Genomic DNA, 15815 nt, shown 5'->3' with positions numbered 1-15815 from the left:
ACCTGCCTAGCTAAAATGTTGTTAGCAAGATTTTTTTATCCTTTCCTAATGTATTGTAAAAAAATTTTAAAAAAATTATAAAACACTATCACACTTTAGGACGCAGCTGTGTTAAATGCTTGATTCTGATTGGTTAATTATGGCATTCCGAGGTCTGTTATTTCTCGGTAACAGACTGTTGTTTTGAAGAACAGACCGTTGCTAGGGATGCCGCTCTATCACACAATCCTGAGGACTAACTGTAATCATATCAATCCGCCAAAAAAAACTGAAGGCTACGACAGGTACAGAACACAGTATGGGATACGGCGGTGTCCCTCAATCAGGTGCTGCGCTGATTCCTGCGGTCCTGTTGACTTTGTCTTACTTCACCATCAGTGGAAATGTTTCCATTTAATGAGAGTAATAACAGCTAGGTTAGCGCATTTTAATGTGAGTAATATTAGCTTATTTTATAAGGCTACAGAGTTAACCGTTGCTATGGACGCAGCTCACCCCCTCAGGGTGAACCAAGACCCCTCGACTTCACAACACGGTCCTGCTCCCTGTCAGGGTTCCATTCCGCGATAACAACCTGCTCACTACACATTATCCCTTAGCTACATAATGTTTGCTTTACTATTGTATCATATAATATATCAAACTAAACAGTATATCAAGCAGTAATTTTAGCTTTCAGTCACTTTCTAACTAACAGTAAAATTAGCAAGAAAGGGGCTGAATGCTAACATTAGCTGTTGTTTGACGGTAGCTAAGGGGTTAACAAATATGTTGGTTTAACGTGGAATATTGCCCCACTATGTTCATGTCTTTCAGTGGCTGATGAAACTATAAGCAGTGAAATGCTAATGATTTGTCAGACTACCACCCTGAAACAAAGCAGCCTGACAACATAACAGCATTTGAGCTTCCAACCCTGAGGGTGACATCAGAGGAAAATGGCCACCGTGTGAATATGCTCAATACCTGTTCCTCCCGTCGATCTCATCTCCCTCCCTGCGAGCCGCTGCATCGCCGAGGGGTTTGTTTGTGTTTATGCCTCCCTCGCTACAGTTCCACTCGGGTGCGTTGGCCCCCGCCGCCATCGCTGACAGGCAGCGGTGTGCGACAGGCCTTCACACCCCGTCGTGATTACTTTCCCCTCTCTGCCTCCTTCCTCTCGTCTCTGCCTTGGCTGCACTACGAGCCTCCAACACACCGCAAACCCCCCCTCAAGCGGAGGCGTCTGACATATTTAGCTGTCAGTTTGCTAATTCAAAAAACAAGCAAACAAATGAGAAGCTCACCGGTGCAACGTTGTAGGCCAGCAGCACATGCTTCATGTCAGGAGACACCTCGTACTTGCTGGCTTTGTACATTTCCTGTGAAGGAAAGTCAGACGTAAAAGAGAAAAAAAGACAAAAAGATAAGACCTTTAACCATGCTTGGTATTTTTTCATTAAACTAGTCCTTAAAAGACTGCTTGACAGATTGCTCTGCTCCTGAAGCAAATGGGAGTTGCATTAATCTTTGCACCGAGGCTTGGCAATTTGATGGCAGACATAATGTTGTGTGTCGTCACCCAAGCCACTGCAGCACTGACGCTACTTCTCCATCTTTTCCCCACTTGGGCACGCCCCAAAGTTTTAACTATGCAGCTCACATTTCAAAGTAAGAATGGATCATTTGATTCAGCTCTAAAAAAAGAAAGGGGCTTTGGCTGCTTTGATTTGCTGACACTATGAGAAAAGTTTTAATTTATTTCTTGAGCAGCCATGGTCAGATCTTTAGTCCTGTGATTGTGAGAAAGTCAGAGTGAAGAGAAGGTGACAAAAGACTTACAAACTTCTTGTTATGCACCAAGATGGTCTTCTCATCTGTGTCCACGTTGAGCTTGACGACGTCGCCTTCACGGTTACGGTACAACAGCTCATTACCTGCAAGGAGAAAGAGAGATATTATTTCAGACATTCCCAAATGTAACATGTAAAATCACCGTAAAAGTTCCTTCAAAATAAAACAAATCCTTCCTGGGGAAAGAAGACTTTATGACCCAATAACTCGAAATTCATCCTGTGGGTCAGACAAATGGGCCGACACACTCGCTGCCCTTTTACAGCCAGAACACAAGAGAGCAATAATTAAGCGCCTTACACAGAACGGACACCCAGCATGCAGAGAACAAATGTTACTCTGTGAAATGAGACAGGAAGAGCGAAAGATCATCTAGTAGTACTCAGGAATAAACTTGGCCCTCCATTGTAGTTGATGTCCAACATGCCAGTCATAAAACAAGGGATTGTCTGGTTCCCTGCATATTTATTCTGAACAGGAAGTTGCACTAGAAATAAATTGGCTGGTGTCAAACAAGAAAAAATAACCTTAAAAAATGTGGTATTCAATGTTTATGGGGTTATTAGTTTTCTTGAGCACTGACAACATAATTAAATTTTTGGGGATGCTTCATTTTATTAGCTTTTTAGCATCAAAGACGGATTAAATTAGGCAATGTGCAACTATTATCTACTGGTACCCATGTGACACAAATATCCTTCATAACAAGGCAGCCTTGTTAACTGTGTCACGATTGTGATCGCAATTTTGCATTCAACAGTTTATCAAACTTTTTCAGTTGCAGAACTACAGCCTAGTTATGTGTAAAGTGGACTGTGTGGGCAGTCACAGGTCTTAAAGCATGGTGTGATTAAACACGTTCAGCTTCACACACATGCAGCTGCGGGTCAGTCTGCCAGGTGACCTGCAAGTATATAAGAATAGTACTGGAATCCAACATGACGTCTAATCACTAGTTTGTGACTGTCACTGTTCCTGTCACTTCATCTAAATTGACTTATTTTCTGTAAGTCATAGGGACAGATCATTCACAGGTTTACTACACCAGCTGCAACTTTTAAGCCCCAGTTTTCTGCACTTCGTAAAATACAGCATGAATTGATTAATGAATAGTGATATCTCAAAGATTGTCTGTTAAGTCGCTATCTATCGCAGAATGAGGTAACACAATGTTGATTGAGCCTATGGCCCACTGATGAAAGCCTTTGCATTTGCAGTATTACAGACTGGGCGCCCAGTTAGTGACGCGTTTTCCATCACTGAGCAGCGGTTGGTCTGCCAGAGAGGGTAGGCGGAGCTAAGCGGCTAGGGTTAGGGCTAAGCTGCTTTTTTGGCTGAACAAACAAAGAAAAGATGGATGACTACAGATACAACTTCAAAAAGAAGTGAAAATCCAAAGAAAAAGAAACAAACTCGACGCTCAGATGAAGCAAACAGTCTAAAAAGGAAAGCGACCGTCAGCGAGGAAAATCAAGAGTTACAACCGGAGCCAACCGTGGACGTCACACACGCGACACTGTCTGGATATCTGGGAAGTGTGCTGCCGCAATTACCGTTTATCACCGTAGGTGCCACCAAAGAGAACGAAACTGAGATCTTCGAGAGTGTGGGTCTTTCGCATAAAAATGAACATCCTTTACATTTAAGCCCTTGCGAGACGATTTAACACAAAGCTGATTAAGCGTATATCTGCCAGGTACATCTTTCTGTATTTCGCAGCATACTGACGTTCAATCAGGTGTATGTGGCGCCATTCCCCTGCTAGCACGCAGGTAGTTAGAACGTAGCAAGTGTCTCAAAAAAGTTTCTGAAGCTAAAGATAAAAAAAAAAAAACACTCTGAGGATTCCAGTAAAAAAAGGAAGCAATAGTGAGGACAAACTAATTAATTAGCTTTTCATCGTTGGAGACTGCCGACAGATCAAGGGAAGGAAATACTAATATCCAAGTCCCACCTGTGTTTGTGTCAATACTCTCATTGCCAGAAAGGGGAGACAAGGCTTTCCAATGCTTCTGCTGTTTAAGTATGTACCTGTTCACTAGGATTGCAAGGGCTGCGGATTTCACTGATGAAAAACCGCCGTAGAATTTAATCACAAATTGACTCCACTGGTGCACATCTTAAGTTTCCAACGGAGACCGCCCGCTTGAAATCACCACTACACTGGGAGGTGTAGTTTGATGCCAAGTCAATTCTAACAGACCATTCCTCACGCTCAGTATTTATCATTTCAGATGTGGTGGTGTCTATCTACCTTATTCCATATAAAGATATCCCTAACGCCAATAGGTCTTACCTATATTTCAATAAGATAGACGATCACAAGTGTAAAGAAAGACCACTCTGTCGACAACAACACTTAACTCGAAGCTGAACACAGGATAGTGAGTGTCTTCATTATGTACAGAATTAATTTAAGACAAAGGAGAGTTTAGAGGTTACACCGTGCCTGGGGAAGCCTAACACCCTGAACCTGACCTCTGGGTCCATTTGGGCCTCAGTGGATGTTTCACAGAAATCTTCTACCACAAGAAGAAGCTGTAGGGAAAACTAGACAAAAACAGTCCTAACTTAAGAAGAAGATTGTGTGTTCATGTCGGATCCCATCGCTCATTAAAAGACTATCTTTGGAAGTTGGTCTTCAAGGTCTTTGAAACGCCTTTGGGGTCATTCACACAATGCACAGAACTGAAGAATGACATTTTCCCCGAAATAAAAATGTCACTTTTGAAGACATTCAACTCAGTTTAACGGTGCTCTCGATATTGACCTATTGGACGCTTCAGAAAAGGCACAGCTCTCAAAGTGCTGAACACAAAAGCCTCCAGCACAAACACGGCGAGCTCGGGCCTCCAGAGGAAACCCTCGAAGGCAGTCATTATTTGACAGATGTATGAAAGTTCAGGCTGCTCCTCATCCATCAGGCCTTTATCAGGGAAGGATAAGTTTAATACAGCAAGTGCCCTTTTTCACCTTCAATCTATCTGCGCTCGTCTGCCTTATTGCTTTCGTGATCCATAGGCGCACGAGCAACCACGCCATTTGGCGAGGTAATTAAAACCCGGAGAGTGTTATGCAGAGTGCTCTCTATCTGCTGGCATATCTAATTGTCCATTAGAGGTGACAAAATTACCATCACAATGGCTTTAATACAGAACGTGCTTCGGGGAGCAGTTTGAGACATTTTTAGATCGGCGTAGCCACAACGCCCCCGCAACAGCTTTTGTCTCCTTGTTTGAAACCATCGGCATGCTAACACGGGGATGAAACAGACTCCTTCATGATGATCCTGCTGATAAATAAAAGATGCTGCTTTTTCTCCCCCATTATTTTTCGCTCGACTCCGCTTGTGATCTTGATAAACAGACTTCTTTTATATATGAAATGGTAATTGCAGATGATGCGGTGCGAACGCGCAGAAAGAAAGACAATTGGGTGATGAATGAGCGATCAGAGAGATTGACTGGACTTTATTTTTGCGTCGTGACTCGCTCTGTTTTCACAGCCGGGCTTCATTTAAAACTCACAGACCTGCATCTCTTTAAGACGCCTCTTCATCCTTATTCCTCCCTGAATCACTGATCTCCGTCTCTTTTATCCACATACCCCCAAGACTCCTCAGATCTCTCAAATCCTTCCCATCACCGGCCTTTTATAAGCCCTCCTGCTGAGTCCATCATTTTAGACCTTATCCTCCCTCCTTCACCTCTCCAGCTCTTTGTTTTCTGCCCTTTCTGAGACCAGGAGCCATCCATTCTTTCACAGCACCCTGGGCACAATGTCTTCCCTTCAATCCATCTCTTTCTAGATCTCTCTCTTTCTCTTTCCCCCCTACCTTCTCTCGCTGTGCATCAGCCCAGGGCGCTGTTTTCTCCTCTGATCTATACCTTTCCATGGCAGTATGTCTTATTAATACAGCCTCCTGCCCTGGGCACAGCACTCACCCAGCTGAACTCCGGGGAGGCACAGATACGAGGCGCCACACTCGACTGAGACAGACAGTGAGGGAGAAGGACCGAGGCTATTTACTGAGTTTGGACTTCCCTTTTGTGGAAGCATTTCTTCGGAACAGTCATTAACCCTGGAAAAAGAAACTTTCAAAGCTTCATTCCTGTCTGTGTCATAGTTTTTGTATCATTTCATTGGCTCATTACAACACTCTGCTCAGCAAATTAACTCCTGAGACCTGAAGACACAAAAACAGCTTCGCACCAAAGTCTGACACAGCTGGAGAGGAGAGCATTTACACAATAAGAAAGGCTGTAATCACGCTGAGAAGAGCCTAGGTGAGACGTATATACGGTCTCATTAAAAAACACACCTGCTGTGTGGAAAAGAAAAAGTCTGTAAAAGAGGATTTGTTGAAAAGTCAAAGATATCTGCGCACAGCTGCGTTACGCAAACTGGCAGGTTTAATGACCTCCCTGATGAAACAAGTTTGTGAGGTCATTGAGGTCTGATTGAACAAGCTATTCTATGTTTTACTGCTTCTTTTATTTTCAAACTTGTTGTCTTAAGCTTCATCCATCCATCCATCTATCCATCCATCCATCCATCCTCTTTACTGCTTATTCTTTTCAGGGTCGCGGGGGTCTGGAGTCTATCCCAGCTGTCACATGGTACACCCTGGACTGATCGCCAGTCAATCACAGGGCTGACACATAAGCCGCTTTCCCAATGGTCAAAAAACCCGCTAACACTAGACCCGGGTATTTATCGCCTTGGCTCCAATCGGCATTGATGGGAACACGAAACCTGTATCAACACGCTGATCTCTGCCCCCCTTTCCGGCGTGATGCTGTGCTCCGTCGGTTACTTCTTTGACTCATCTCAGCTACAAATTCAACCCGTCTCCGTCTGAGCAGCGCTCAAACATCGTTCCAAGCTTCAACCAATGCTGACGTCACCTGAGGCGACTTACAGGACTTCAAACACAGTTCGTGGGTTGCGTTGTTCCCAATGTTTGGCGCCAGGTCCTGGTCTGTTGAAAACCTGTATAACCTGTTTTTTCCTTCTTTTATCTCAGTTTTCCAATGTCTTCCCACATGCCTCGATAAGAACCTTATTAATGACAGGACTGATGGCCATAACTAGAACATCAGCACTACCATTGTACCAAATTATCCTTTCACTTGAGCTGACATTCTGATCGTCCACTACATCCTGCGACTCCCGTGGGGAACACGTCTTTGACTTCATTCTGCTGCGGGCTTCATTAACACTTCAACCAAGCCTTTTCCCCCTCCTGTGCTTTATGACAGCTTAATTAAAAAGACAGAACAGTGCAGAAAGACTAGTTAACACTACTTCAGGTCTAGTGGTCTCTTGAAGTGACTTCACCTTCTGCTGCACTGTAACTGCTCAGGTAGGTAGTTTCTTATAAAGCTGCTCATTATAAATCCTCCTCATCCATTCCTACTCCATCCTTTTCTTTAATGCACAACTGTAGTGGCGTCATTCTTTGCATTCAGTGCTCCCCTGAGTGTGTTTTGTGCCCATTGAGAGGCCTGGAAACAGACCAAGATAGCATGGTGAAAGTCCTCAGCAGGCATGTTCTGATAAAAGATGTAACCCACCGAGTTGTTAGATTACTAAGGAGAAAAATGTTGCTCATCTTTTTGGTCTTACATGAACAGCGAGCTAAATTGCCTAACCTTCAAACCCTAACACATAATACATCACCATGTGGTAACAAAACACACCTGAGCCATTGAAACAGGTATTTTCTGCAGGCTTTATTATTAGCAAGAAATGATTCAGGGTTGCAGCGTGTAATTCTGGATTTTTCTCTTTGGTTCTAAGTCATTCGCCTGCAGCTGATTACTGGTCTGATAAAAGCAACCCAAGCTACAGGGCAGGAATGATGGTGTGTGTCTGTGGCTGAATAAAATACAAGTCTCCAATGCAGCACTACAGACTTAAATCTTTGCCACCCTTTGGCTTAGACGTGCAGTAAAATATAGGTTCATAAAAAATTCAGTAGGTGTTTTAATTAAAAATCTCCCTTTTATTTCAAATTATTTAGCTGCATTCTTGTAGGGTTCTTGAATTTTTTTTGTTTACCTCTACAAACCTGCACTGGAAACACAACATTTCTTACTTGACGACTGAGTGTGTTAAAACGTGAATGAGCGAGCAAACATACCTGCTGACAGAATATGAAACCACCCACGGCGACTGCCAGTCGCTGCTGGTCAGTCTCACAGTGGAAGTCATTTATGTTTATCAGCAAAGCCGATCACAGCGTTCCCGCTGCCTTCATTACTGGCTGCCTCCTGCTTCTGAGTTCACTATTAAGGTAAAAAGAAAAATGGCAACTTGCCAAGGTGCTGTGTTTCATGCTGTTTAACTCCTTTAAGGACAGATCATGTGTTTTTTCTGCCTCATTATTTGGTCTACTTTGACCTTTTATTACTTAAAGGGATATTCCAGTATTTCTTAGCATTGGTCTAAATGGTCAATAGAACAGCCCCAGAGTGCTTACGCTGGCAGCAACGAGGCGAGCTGTAATAGCTGTCAAGTAATTTGACTTAAAGGGCCAGTTCGCCAATTTTCAACCTTATTCCTATCATGCTATCATGGGGTGCTAATGCCATTATGGTAGAAAAATGCAATTTTGCTGTGTGCTTTTGGAGGACGCTATCCACTTCTCCAATGGGCCCTGGAAAACCTCCGCCAGGCTACGTTAAACGCGCCATCTGTTGGAGGCCAGGGAGCTTGCTAAACTACACTTTCTCAATCTAGGACACCCGTCTCCGATGTCACGTCTCGTTCAAAATCGTCAGGTTTGAAATGTAGACTGCAGACCTGAAGATTTTTTCGACGATCCACCGGTATATTCTCGTCGTATTGTGGATTCCGCTCTGAGCCGTTGCCTGCAGCGAGAACGATAGTATTTCACTCCAGCGTCTCTCGCTGGGCCGTTCCTTTCAGAGAGAGGGCGCAATGCATGCTGGGTGTTGTAGGAATGTACAATGGGCGAAATAACAAGCTGTTTGTACAACTTTCTCCACAGCTATGTCCCCAATTTCAGATATTATTGCTCCTATTGATTACAGAGAACACCAGCTTTGACTGACTGGCTTTTTCCATGGGAAAATTGCTTCTTTTAACAGTTGCCATTGACAGGCTCAGATTGTTGTATGAATTGTCTGACACCTTTATAAAAAAGATCTTACAGAGTTAGACCTTTTTGTTTCGATCCTTGTTATCAAACCAGAAAGAGCTGTTACATCACTCTCTTCAAAGCCACCAGACAGACAAAAACATGTATTTTACCTCGCAGAGCATGGGAGTTTTTGTCTCTCAATGTGAGTTTGTTGTGTGTCTTTGGTGTTTAAAGGGTTACCTTTGGTCTGGAACGACACAATAACACAAATAATGTTACCTTTGCAGGTAGGGGTGAACTACAACTCCCATGTTCTGCAAGGAAATTACTGTTTTTTTGAAGAGTCTGGAGGCTGCGTCGAGAGCGATGTGACTAACAGCTGTTACCTTAACAAAAAGGTCGTTTTGTAAAGTGGTCAGGCTCTTTTAATAACAATCTGAGCAAAAAAGCACTTTAAGTGGACGTACTTTGATTGGCGCTTTCGCCCTTTAAGGTTGCAGCCGTCAGGTTTGGGGCTGTAGCAATGTCCCGGAGCCAAAAACAATTACATTAGTCATTTCGACGCCAAAAAATATAATTAAAAAATTGGCTCAGGTTTAAACAACATTGTAATTCCCCTTTAAGGCCCAGCATGATGCAGCATTTGCCGTTAAACCCTCTTCGACGTTAATCCATGCACACAGGTCGGCTTTGAAACACCGCTGCCTTTGAGCTCAAACACAGGACAACAGAGTGCAAGATTATCACCATCTGAACGGGCAAACGCAGACAGCCAGCAAGTCACCGCCTAAACCGAAGGACACGGCACAAAAGAGCTGCACAAGGTTGTGGTGCAAGAATAGCTCCAAGATCTGCTGAGTAAAAGAAGTTTATGCCCCAGTAACACAGGTGCATTTTGGAGCCAACAAACCATATCGTCGCATTTAGGGAATATGCACGACTCAGGACTAGACTTGGGCATTTTTATACCAGCATAAAAGCCAAGTTAAGCACCAGTTTGACTACGACTTAACTACCCAAATGACAGTAATATGACAATAGAAGGACTCACTACCTGTAGACTGAAGCCACACACTGTCTGCTGCTGTCAGATCATATCCTTACACGTCTATTACCTCTAAGAGCAGTTGAGTAGACGATTAGCTCGACATTAAGTCCTGGAGAACTCACCCACTTACTCCATATTCCTTCCAAGACGACTCCCAAGGGAGCACGCAAGTGTTCTCAGAAACCCTCCATAAACTCTCTAAAACCCGGGTCGTCTTTGTAATCTGTATCCATTATGCAATTAAACCTTAAGTCATTGTGTCATTGATTTGACTCACTGCCTCTGAGGTGGCGGTCATTCCATCAGTGTGTGCCAGCTGTTCATGTGCTCTTTATAAAGCTATAACCTCTGTTGCCGCTTAATTTACCGTCCACAGACCGCGTGCGCTCGAGCTTCCTCGTCCGCTTGTTCGTTTCCCCACAAACCAATCACTGAACTTGAAACGACCTGCCCCTTGCTCATTATAATTGAGATCATTAGGCAGCGTAGAGCCCGTAAAATAACAATTATAACAATAATAATATGACAATAAACATCACAGCAGTGATCAGGCTCTCTTGTTTGGACAGCAGGAAAGCCTATTTCCATCTTATTATACAAGCTCTCTGTGGAGTTACCTCCATGGTCAAACACTTCCATGTTGGAGCAATTTGTAGACTTGTAATTATTCAACATTCCCAACTATTTGAATCAGAAATATCTGCGAGAAGATAAAAATTACATGCGGATTCTTAAAAACAAGTCCTCGGAGTATTCATGAACGTGTTTGTAGAAACGCAGAAGCAAAATTATCCGGCGGGCTCTCGCTGTGAGGGGATGCTCGCAGCCTTTCTGCTGTGTTACACAAACACAGTTAAGCTCTGAATTCTCAGTGATAAGACTGCTAAAGTGAATTCAAAGGATTGTAAGTCAATGTGTGCAGGAGGAATTATAGGGATGGGAATTGTAGACGTGCTTGCTTGGATATCCAGCTGCAGCAGAGATATGTCTGTGCAAACGTATAATGATAGCTGCTGCAGATAGATTCCATTCTGCGTTTCCTACAATAACAAGACAGATATATTTGAAGTGGAAGAAAATAGGACAACACAAGGCAACCCAGTGTGTGTTATCTCTGTGTGTGAGGTAGGTGGGTGGTGTACTTATGTCATTAATTAACACCATCTCTGTCTTCTCTCTGCAAGCACGAACAGACAGCACAATTGGCACTGTTAAAGCAGATTTGCTCGCTACTACTACGTGGGACTGTGAGACTAAACTGGCAGGCTGTGAAAGATTGTTAAAGGCTGAAAAAAACTATGAGGCCGGCTGCTGCTGCTGTTTCATGCTATGGCAGTTCAAATGCAAAGAACAATTTAAGAGGAGGGAAAGAGGAAAGTAGTCACAAAACTGAATTGAAGTGAGAAACAAGCCGATATGGAGGGTGACAGATTAGGTCAAATGTTGGCATTTAAGGTTAAAATTCACGAATAATAAGATGTGAAAAAGGAAGAAGCGCTCAAACACTGCGATCGTTCAGCCATGGTAGATTTGAGACACTTCCTGTTAGCATTCACGCACTAGCCAACTAGCAAGCTAGGACGACAGGGCAGTGTTCTGACAGAGGTATCCAAATAAGGACTTTATCAGCTAGCCAGCTCTCTGCCAGTGGCTGTTATTATCTAGCTTGCTATTCATCATCAACAGCTAGCCTGCTAGCTGTCAGTTATCAGCTCACCTGATTTGTCTGTATAACAGCAATGTTAACACTAGAACCGCCAACGGGTAAAATCAACCTGCAGCTGTCTTTTGATTGTATGTAACTTTTTTCCCAGGAAATATTCAAACCCGCCCAGTTTTTGACTTTTCCTAAAATTGTGTTCGGTAGCGCCCCCTATTGTTAAAGAATGTCAACATAAAGCCAGATTTTAAATATGGCCATTTACACCTCTAACCGCTAGCCGGTCAAACTTACCCATATATAGAACGCCGTCATTTTCGCGCCATTCATTCCGCACCTAGATTGATACATTGTATGTTGCTATGGCAACGCCTATTTTTCTGCTACGGTGTGTCATCAAGTTGCTCATCAAGTCATAAACTCAAATTCAACTTGGATAAGAGGGAGATGCATGAATGTAAATCAGGCATTAGATTTACTCAGTGCCTTTAGTGAAGGTGAGTCTGATGGTGGGGACGTCTCTGGACGCCGTTTTATTGTTTGTTTTCTTGCGAAGCACCTTGTTCAATAAAGTTTATTGTTATATATATTTCATTGTCATGTTGTCATTTTGTAAGCTGCATAAAGACACCACATCTTGCATTTCATTATACAACTTTGTGTTGCAAAATGATAAATAATATAAATATAATAGCGGGTAAATTTTACCCGTTGGCAGTTTTAGGTATAATGTGACCCCTGGCGGTTCTAGTTTTAAATCAGTTCTACTGTATGACTCAGAATGCTGGCGAGTGGTTGAGTGTGACATGAAAAAGATCAATGTCTTCCACAACAGATGTCGCCGGAAGATATGGCCCATAAAAGGTCTCCAACACTGTACAAAAGCACAAACTGTCGCAATGTGGTGCTGCATATTAAACATCAACGCCTCCGATGGCTCGGACATGTCCACCTGGGAAGAGGAAACAAGGGAGGCCAAAAACAACCTGGCAGAGAACTGTGATCTCATAACTGAAAACAGCAAAACTTGAGGCGAGACACAACATGCTGCACAGGATAGGACCAGATAGTAAGTAAGTAAGTAGCTGTTTTTCTGTTGGAAATGAGGAACCCATTGTTCCAAAGAAATCATAGAAAATAATGTCTATACATTTAAAGGAGCTATAGAGTTAATATGGAGAATGCATCTGTGGGAACTTGCTCATGTACCATGTCACTTTATTTGACTCTTCTGTGCTCATTAATCTGTATCCTCGTATTGATTATTGATTGTTGTTGAGTAATGATTACTGTCTGTCTGTAACTCTGTGTTGCTGCTGTCCAGGCAAGTCTCTCTTAAGAATGAGACCTTGTGTCTCAGCGAGATTACCTGTTTAAATAAAGGCAAAAAAAAATGGAGGCTATTTTTTGAAAATGTTGCCAAGTTAACATACCTCACTGATAAAAAAATATTTCCATCTTATTTTGATGAACATGAACATATTTTTCTATAAATTGATTCATTTAATGTCATAAAAAAAAGCCTAAAATTGGGGCGCGGGTTTAGCTTAGTGGTTAAATCACCAAATCATCATGCTGCGGCCCTGGGTTCGACTACCATCCCGCAACCCCGTTGCAGCGTGTCAGCCCCACTCTCTCTTCCCCTGTTTCCAACACTATCCTCTCTCTCTCTCTCTCTCTCTCTCTCTCTCTCTCTCTCTGTCTCTCTCTCTTCTTCACTTCTCAAATAATATTGAATCTTAACACACAGAGTCGTTCAAAAACTCACCCTTATTAATGTGCAGCCCAAATGTGGAAAATAATGATTTACATGAGGAGATACTGCATCTGGTCGAAGAGTTACCAAACAAAACAACAAATCTGACCACACATTTGATGCAGAGCTTTAGTCCTTGAGGTTGAGGTTCAAACCCAGCCCTAGACTTCAAAGACGTGCTTAACAACAGAGTAGCACAACTTGGCTTTAAGCTGTTATTTGAACTCTCACACTTCAAAGACCTGCAGACCGAGCATTTCATAACCTTGGGGCGTTGCCAGTGAAAGCCTTGAAAAGTTTTGCGTTTGGCCTTTGACCTTGTAACTGTAGAGAGACCCTGATTGAGTTCTCGAGGCTGAGCTTTCGCCCCGACGCAGATTAAAGTACAAAGGTCGGACTATGTGTGCCATTTATCAGAAGATGAAATCAAGTAAGTTGCAACTTGAAGAAGCTTTTATGAGACTTTTGCACAGTGTGGAGCTGTGCCATTGATCCTTTATGAAAGTAAGCAACAGAATCAACACTGGCATCGGAAACGAAAGTACGATAATCTCTGTCACTAGTAGAAAAGAGGCTTGTTTTGACACGATTTTCAGGTTGGATAATATATGACTGAAAAAGCAAATTTTGCTGCTCAAACCTCGGATCAAAAATGACATCCAGCTCTTCAGATACTCCCGCGACGTTAGCAGCCAAGGAGCTAAGAGACTGGTGAATTTGTCATGAGACACACTGAAGCAAATAACGTCTGCTTTCCCTCTTCAGTTCTGCATCAGATGCTTATTTCTTTTCTCTTCCTCCCTGGGTATTAAACACCGAACATCAGGGTATTGTGACAGCTTGTTCCTGTCAAAAGACGACCTGTCAAACACTTTTGGAGGTTGAAGCAGCAACAACATTTGAGTTTGTGCCGAGACGTCCTCTCAGATTAAGCATTGCGGTAAAAGTGGGCCATCTCGGGAGGGGATATTTGCATCCACGGCTTCATATATTGTTAACATTTTACGCAGTCTGATTGCGTGCGACGCTGACTGAACACTGGATGCTAACAGTGAGTGTATGGGCTAATTTGATACGTCTCATTGGTTAGAAAAAGACCCATTGCAGAACTCCATTAACAAATGACATTCACATCATTACTCATGTTGTGTCATGGGAGCATGGCTATGAAAAGTCAATAAGGGAATGGGACAACTGGCTAATCTTCTCTAAAGTGATTGCTTTACATAAACATTAGAGATGAGAGGTTGTGCATCATTCAGGAACGAGGTAATTCCAAAGAGTGTACACACGCTGAAAAAACAAACACCACTATGCTTCACTCTTATCTAAATCACGGGCACAAGTCCCCCCTCAAAGTCACGCCGATAACACTCCGAGGTAGCAGCGACCGGTCGAGCGCTTTACAAATGGCTCCCCCTCCGCCATATTTAACAAACATCAGCGAGGCGAGAGGCATCCCGGAGCGGCAGACAAGAAGAACGTGGCCATTAAAACGGCGAGCAGCTGCTGGGCGCGTCGGCGATCAGTCCCACAGGGCTGGCTTCACCTTAGTGGTGTGAGACTGATGTTGATAGCGTGTCTGCGTGATTCAGATGGAGGGGTAAAAAAACAGGCATATGTGAGAAATCAGAGGTGTCTGCTAACTGCACAATTACCTAACCAAGGAGACGTATAGTGAAGGCTGCAGAGCATGATCGGAATACTGATGCAGAGTGAAGTAGTTTCAGCTTGTGTGAGATACATCACAGAGCAAGAAGGGCTATCAAAGAGCGCAGACCTCCACCAAGGCCAAGAGTCTTCTGTGATAACAAATGTGGATGTAAAAGCACTTTATATGTCTGGATATATCTCTAAATCACAGAATAACGTCGAAACAGTTTTGCCCTCTGAAGCATCATTATCTCAGCTGTGCATTTCTAATGTACTCCTCCATCTCTGATCCCATCCACTATTGCCTGACAATGATTTAGCCTCTCGGAGTGATGCAGACCTTTTTTAGCATTTCAGTATAGCCAGCATTTAGTGATAAGGACTTCCTGCCAAGACTTGCCTTTCTGTGCGCTGCATTGTTTACAGTCAGTGTTTATATCACAAGGCAAAATTTGCCGCTCCAGATATATCTGCAAAATAAACGCCGTCATTTCTTGGTTCATTAAATCCCCCGAAGAAGCGTCCGTTCATCTGTTTCTAGTGCGTCTGTTTCACTGTTATAGCATAGTTACAAAGAGGTTTTAAGTTTGCTAAAATTTCAACATCACGATGCAGATTAGTGAAAAGTAAAAATGCAAGCTTTCTCTGGTCTGTCCTCAAGAGGAGAAGAAAACTACTTTTAACATGCTCGTTTGTTGAACGGAGGTTGAATCCGTTTGCTGAACTTGCAGCAGATGTCTGTTTTTAGAGATAAAAA

At 43.1% G+C, this 15815-nt stretch overlaps 1 protein-coding gene across 1 annotated transcript in view; it reads right to left on the bottom strand.

Moving 5' to 3' along the window:
* LOC138595990 (A-type potassium channel modulatory protein DPP6-like) overlaps positions 1 to 1897 on the bottom strand; it is a 33265-nt gene extending 31368 nt beyond the window's left edge. The window contains exons 1-2 of the mRNA XM_069667543.1: positions 1822 to 1897; positions 1287 to 1361 (exon numbers count right to left, since the gene is read on the bottom strand). Of these exons, the coding sequence (XP_069523644.1) occupies positions 1287 to 1358 (72 nt within the window). The 5' untranslated portion in view covers positions 1359 to 1361; positions 1822 to 1897. The remainder of the gene's footprint in view (positions 1 to 1286; positions 1362 to 1821) is intronic.
* Between the last annotated feature and the right edge of the window lie 13918 nt (positions 1898 to 15815).

Source organism: Semicossyphus pulcher, unplaced genomic scaffold (assembly GCF_022749685.1).
Source record: "Semicossyphus pulcher isolate SPU_LCO1_2020_fin unplaced genomic scaffold, fSemPul1.0.p SCAF_18, whole genome shotgun sequence".
NCBI lineage: Eukaryota > Metazoa > Chordata > Actinopteri > Labriformes > Labridae > Semicossyphus > Semicossyphus pulcher.
The sequence above is the reverse complement of the archived record's forward strand: the minus strand, read 5'-3'. Positions and strand labels throughout refer to the sequence as shown.